The sequence below is a fragment of the Corapipo altera genome, unplaced genomic scaffold (assembly GCF_003945725.1).
Source record: "Corapipo altera isolate COAL_440 unplaced genomic scaffold, ASM394572v1 75, whole genome shotgun sequence".
Taxonomy (NCBI): domain Eukaryota; kingdom Metazoa; phylum Chordata; class Aves; order Passeriformes; family Pipridae; genus Corapipo; species Corapipo altera.
Genome location: NW_020884887.1, coordinates 4,170,200 through 4,176,866, shown reverse-complemented (window position 1 = coordinate 4,176,866; position 6,667 = coordinate 4,170,200). Strand labels below are relative to the sequence as shown.

General features: G+C 54.7%; 1 protein-coding gene across 1 annotated transcript in view; it reads left to right on the top strand.

Moving 5' to 3' along the window:
• Window positions 1-5,995: 5,995 nt before the first annotated feature.
• The window catches only part of POU4F3 (POU class 4 homeobox 3), a 1,469-nt gene continuing 797 nt past the window's right edge, over window positions 5,996-6,667 (top strand). The window contains exons 1-2 of the mRNA XM_027643496.1: window positions 5,996-6,151; window positions 6,422-6,667. Of these exons, the coding sequence (XP_027499297.1) occupies window positions 6,032-6,151; window positions 6,422-6,667 (366 nt within the window). The 5' untranslated portion in view covers window positions 5,996-6,031. The remainder of the gene's footprint in view (window positions 6,152-6,421) is intronic.

Below are 6,667 nucleotides of genomic sequence, written 5' to 3'. Positions count from 1 at the left end.
TGAAGTGAACAGACACATGAAGGTAAGTTGTTGGTGTATTCGTCAGGCCAAGAATGTCTTTATTGTCTCCAGTCGAGGCTCTGTGGAATACAGCATTGACTGTCTGGAGAAGGTTCCTGAAGGTGGGAATCTAATTTTAACTCGTCTCTGGAAATGTGGGACCCAGTTCTGTCCTGTGGAGCAGGTTGTGTAACATGTCTGGGCCCTTACTGACAATATCACTGACACAAGGGGGGTTGAAAAGGGAAAAGTAATTTGATGTTTCTCTGGAGGTTTTTATGTGCTGCCACTGCTTTGTTCCATGACAGATTTACAACTGTGATGATCAAAACCTAAATGGATAAACTAGAGCTGTTTCTCTCTCCTTCCCCAGGATCATTCCACAGACAATTTCCAACGGCTGCTTGGTAATTATCAGGTAGACTGATCCCTATGGGATCCTGGGCGTGTGGAGCTGGACAGGGTTGGGGGTAAGGCCTTGTGTGAGGTGTCCCCAGATGCTTCCTTCTTCTTCACCTGGAGCTTCCTCCTTCTTCCCACAAAAGAAAACCAAGTTTCTTTCACTACTACTTAATGGCATCTGGCCATTTCACTTTTTGTCAGAAACAGCTTTTGGATTTGGACTTCAAAAAAACCCATTTTATTTGGTCAATAAGCTGCAGCCCAAATGGAGCTGTCACTGCTCAGTGCCTCCCGCTGGGGTGGAGGTGAGTGCCCGGGGCCAGAGGGGAACCCCCCAGCAGGAACAGTGGCAGGGACCCTCTGCCAGCTGTGGGTGATCAGGGACAGGCGCCCCAGTCGAGACCACATCTCCCTGCAGAGCCAGGCTCGGTCGGGCGCTGCCACAGCTGCCGGGAGCTGTGCAGTGGCACTGCCGGGATCGCCAGCGCTCCCAAGTGGAAAACAAGTACCCTGGACCACAGGGAAAAGCCCTGGAGCACCAGGGGTGGGGAGGAGCCCAGGGCCGGCAGGGGGGGCATTTGCATTGCCCCCAGCTCAGGGCTGTGACTGCTGTGGTGCCATTCACCCTATTTTTAGGAGCCGAACCCCTTTTGTACTCCCTGTCGCTGAGCCCTGGTGGTGTCTCGTGGCACCACTGGAGCAGCTCCGTGCTCCCTGACGTGGGAGTTAATTATAGCCCGGCCCGCGCATCCTGCGCCCGTAACCTTAAAGCACTTCTGCCAGTGATTTATTTAAACGCTGATAAATTATACATTTCTGGCACTTTAGTAATTCATGTGAAAATTATTTGGAGTCAACTCAACATAACATACCTCTGTGTGCTCTCTGGTGGAGAAAGCTCTGTCAGACAACACTCAGACAACATTTCCATCTGCTCTTCCTTTTCACTTTTTCACGTGACTTTGGGTTACCTGTGGGTCGCAGAATAGTGAGGGGGACTCCTGTAAGAAGCTCAGTCTCAGCTGTTGGTGGTGTTAAGGGAGTTAACTCTGACTTTAAAAAGTCTGAGCTCTCTCTGGCTTTGGGAGCAGGTGGCACCTTCCCTCAGTGTCTGCACTTCCTGGATCATCGCTGGCCAAACCCACCTGTCAGTGTCCCTGGATGCAGGAGCAGGGTGTGAGGATGAAGGGATGCTCTTCTGGCACCACCAGGAAGTGCAGGGCTGGGAGTGCTCTCACTCCCATGCTCTGGGTTCCTTTGGCTGGGCTGGAGACAAACACACCTCAGTGAGTTAGAGGGTGAGACTTTGGGGATAGTCCATGTCAGCATTGTTCTTCTGTCCCCCCAAAGATTGCCCTGACAGAGATGCAGCTGTTTCACTTGTTGATTAGCAAAAACATTAGCAGACCTACTGTTTCAGGGCATGAATAATTAATGTTTGTTCCTCATTAATTTCTTGTGGCACAGAGTCCTTGCATTTAGATGTATTTCTAGAACTAGGAGCAAATGTAACAAGCAAGAGATGCCTGGCAGCTGAGTGCTCTGTTCCACCCCTGGAAAGCATTATCCCATTGCTCCCATCCTCTCCAGCAGGAGGGGAAGGGGTTTGTTCTGAACAAGCACTGATGTGTCCTATATTACAATTTTAATTTCAGGGAATGAGACGAGAAACAAGTTGTATAATTCATGCACGTTACAAGTGAGTACAAGGGGCACTGTCGCCAAGGAAGAATGTGTTCCTGGGACCTCAAATCAAAACCTTGTTTCCTGAAAAATTAAAAAATAAGATTGATCAGCTTTCCACCTGCTGCTGCTGGACAAGGCTGTTTGTCCTGCCCCCATTACCCAGCACGGCAATGCTGCAGGGCAGCTTCAGGTGCTAATGCCAAAGCCTTTTGGTTTGGGTCTGGGATTAACACCCCCAAACATCTGGTCAGCCCTTGGAGCCCTCTGTGGCCAGGGACGTGTCCAAGGCTTTGCTTGACTAGAGCCCCCCTGCAGCTGGCAAAGCTCTGCTTGGATTTTAATTACAGAAGAGGAGAGGAGAGCGAGTGCTTCTGGTTTAATCTGAAGCAATGCACAGAACCCAGGTGCTTCCCCTTCCCTCTCTCTGGAAGGAAGTTCAGCAGCTGGCCCAAAACTCAGTCCCTCTGGAGCTCTCTTGCACTGGGTGGCCCTCACTGCTGGACCCGCAGAGGAAGCCTGTCCTGGACAAGAAGCCACTGGCAGCTTTTTTCTCTGAAACAGTTCCCATCCCACCCCCACCTGTACTAAAAACTTCCCAAAGTGATGGGCATCCCGCCCTCGCCCCTCACTTTAACCCTCCAAGTTCTTCTTCAAGGCTCTGTTTCAGGCCTTGCTCACAGTCCCACACGAGTCACAGGCAGAACTCAGCACATCCTGCTGCTCTCCATAATCTTGTTGTTCCCAACCCTGCGTAGGAATGGGCTCTGCAAACCCGAGTGCTCTGGGGGACACTGTGGCCTCAGGAAGTTTCTCACTGCCAGACTCCTTCCTTTGAAATCCTGACTTGGCCCCTCCACCCGGCAGCTCCTGTAACTTAGCAACTTTTTCCTTTGTTTAGGTGCGTTCTTCAATCTTCTTAATGAATAAGAGAATCAGGCCAGGTAATTGATGCTTGGCTGTTTAGCTGATGAATAATTGACTGTCTGGGTAACCCTAGATATTTCCTCAATCAGATTGTGCTGTGCAACAGCCATATCACCCAGGGTGCAGCACAGCCCATGCTTTTGGGGTGCTGGAAATGTGCTGTGCAAACCCAGGGTCTGCAGGAACCTTCCAGGATCAGGCACATGAGCTCGAGCAGTGGGCCCATGGGAACCTCATGAGGTTCAGCAAAGCCAAGTGATGATCTTTAAAGATCCCTTCCAACCCAAACCATCCCTCCCGATTCTATGATTTTGATAACTGGCTGCATCTCAGCAACAGGACTTATTTTGTCGTGTGAATCTTGACTCAAGTCTGGAAACATGATTTCTTTTCCAGATCCACAGTGAAGACAAACACGGGGGCTCCACAATGAGATCTGGGGAAGGGAGCGAAGGCTCAGAGCTGGGGCAGAGGGGGGTGCAGGTACTGAGTGCCCCGGGAAAGGGGAAATGTCCCAGTGTGAGCTCTGTGTGCTTTAGCTGCCTCATGGGTCTCAACTGCAGTGGCCTCTTCCAGAGGAGCTGAGCATGCAGGACATTGTGTGGTTATTTTAAACGGCAACTGAAGAACACTTAAAGGGGCACATTCTGCTGGCTTTGTGATTGTAACAGACAGTGCTGCTCCCAGTCCGTGGCAGAGAGGTTTTGTTTCAAACTTCCCATCAGTCAACCCTTCCCTGTGTCAGCCTGTACTGTATATCTTTTTAACTAGATTGAGTTAATACAATGAAACCAAGAACCTATCAACACCACTCTGTGATGGGCTTTGAATTAAAATCTAAATAAGAACAGAGTATTTTGATGTATTAGGAAAATGGATAACAATCCCTGAACTGTGACAGAGGATAAAATAGCACACACTTTTAATCTGACTTTTGCCTCCAGATTTCCAATGAGTCACCAGCGATGTTTCATCAGGGTATGGGTTTGGTGGTTTTTTTTCTTCCAGAAATGCCATTAATTATTTACCAGTAGGTGAATGATCTCTGAAATCTATTGCACTGACACCTTTGAGTCTGCAGACAGTTTCTGATGGCAAACCATCTGGGCTCCTTTAACTTGTTATTGTTTATCCTTTGGACTCCTCTCCCCTGGCTGTAAGGTGTAATGGCAGCAGACAGGGCCAGGAGCATCAATATTTTACAGCTTTAATTAAAGGGAGATCAGCAGCTGCATTGCCCAGCTCGGCTGCCTTCGGGAGGGGAGGGAAGGACCGTGCTTAAAGAAGGCGGCCAAGAGAGGTGTCCTGTGGTGGGCTGGGACAGGGACCCTCTGAGCTGTGACAGCAGCCCCGAGCCCAGCGCTGCGGTCACACAGATGATGCTCGGCTGTGGCAGTGAACGGTTCGTGCAGTGACGGCGGGACAGGGGGAAGGAGGGTGCAGGGTCCCCGGCAAGGAGATGTGCGGGGTCCGGCAGCTCCTCCTCGCTTGAAAGGGAATGAAGCAACAGCAGAGAGACGGAGAAAAGCTGCCAGCCCTGTGTGAACGCCATCGGAGCTGGGGCCGGGGAGCCGGGCTCTGACGAGCAGGCGCTAATCGAGCTTGCATCCAGCCTTTGCATCCTCTTATTTACTGGAGTTAACCAGACAGCGCTAAATAAAATTTAAACCCAAACCAAAAGAAAGACCTGAAATTTATCCCTCTATTAATTACTTCCAGCAAGCAGGGCCGCCTATAAAGCGGTGCCACTTCAGATAAAACTTTCATGCAGCTATTTAGGGCCTCTGAAATATAAATGATTTCCTTTAAATGTTTCATCATAAATCAGGGCACGGAGCTTCTCCACAACGCGCCGGTTTCCCCCCGGTGGGAGGGAGCTGCTCGCCCGGCCCGGAGGGGGACCCAGGGCGGGGTGGGAGCGGGGTGGGATCGGAGCGAGTGCGAGACAGGAACGGGACGGGGGCGGGGGGCAGTGGGATGGGAGGGGGCTGGAGCGGGAGCGGGAACAGGACGGCCGCATCCCCCCGCCCTGCGGGCGCTGTCCGCGGTGCTGCTCCGCGCCGCTGCCCCCGCAGCCCCCCGAGACCCCTCCCGCCGCAGCCGCCACCCGTCCGGGCCGAGAAGACCCGACGTGCGAGCGGGGAGAGAGAAATTATCTTTAAGGTGCCTTCCAACCCAACCCATTCCTTGATTCTGTGATCTTTGCTCTGTGTGTGTTTCCCCAAACGAAGCCGTTTCACCACGGCGGTGCCGTTTCTTTTCTCTGCCCACTGTCTGAATCAGTACATTTGTCAGGAAACCGGAGAGCAGCTCCTTCGGCTCTTGGTCCGTATTTATCGAGGCTCACAAAAGTCTTGGGAACTTTAAAGCTCGAAGTAGAATTTATTTTTGTTTAAGAACTTCGCATTTTTCAAAATGTTTGCATCCCTAGTGCCTCAAAATCCAAAAGTGTCTGAAGATGGGTCAGGACTGGGAGAGCAAAAATTAAACGGCCGCTCAACGGTAGAACGTCGCCAACTTCAGGGCTGTTTTCCCTTGGGACGGGTGTGTGGACATCTGTCCGTCTGGTCCAAACTTCAGCCCGTGGATTTTACCCACGGAGGAATGCCCGTTCTCCCTTATTCCCGGCGGGATTCGAGCGGGAGTGACGCGGGGGTTGCGAGTCGCTCCCTGCCCCGCTCGGCAGCCGGACCCCCGCGACGGCGCGTCCCGGCCCCGGGTCCCGGGCGGGGGTGCGGGTGGCGGGGTTGGGGGGGTCCGGGGGACAGGGGGGTGGGTCGAGGCGTCCCTCTGCCCGTGCCCTGCCCGTGCCCTGCCCGTGCCCTGCCCGTCCTGCCCGGGCGCATCACGCGTGCGCGGCCCGTGTGCGGGCGGGCAGCTTGTAAGATGAGTGAGGGAGCGGTGGGGGGGCGGGCGCCGGGGGAGCTCTGCCATCGAACACCGCTCACTCGGGCAGTGCCGAGGGCAGAGGCAGCCCCGCGCCCATGCCCGGGGCCTCCCGCCCGCGGGCCGCGCGGAGATGATGTCCATGGACGCCAAGCAGCCCTTCGCCGTGCCCGCCGCCCTCCAGGAGCCCAAGTTCCCCAGCCTGCACGCCGGCGCCGACGCGATGCGCAGAGTTTGCCTCCCGGCCCCGCAGGTACGTTGGATGCAGCGCAAATACCGCTCTAAGGCACATTTTCTGACAGGCACCGGGTTAATGTTTTTTTCATGTCGGCAGCACCATCGAGCGTCGCGCCCCCCCCTCCTCGCCCGCCCCTGAATCCGCACGATGCGGAGCGGGGCCGCTGCCTCCCTATTAATTTTTATGACCCGAGCTCCGGGGAGGACCCGCGGTGCCGGGGCCGGTTTTTCAGGAGGAGATGACAGAATTCCCCACTGACCCCGCCATGCGCGCTCTTGCTCGCAGCTGCAGGGCAATATATTCGGGAGCTTCGATGAGAGCCTGCTGGCCCGCGCCGAGGCGCTGGCGGCCGCGGACATCGCCCCCCACGGCAAGGGCCACCACCTCCACGCCCCGTTCAAGCCGGACGCCGCCTTCCACGCCATGAGCGGCGTCCCCTGCGCCGCCGCCGCCCTCCCGCACCCCGCCGCGCTCGCCGCCCATCCGCACCCGCTCCCGCACCCGGCGCTGGACGGCGGCGACCTGCTGGAG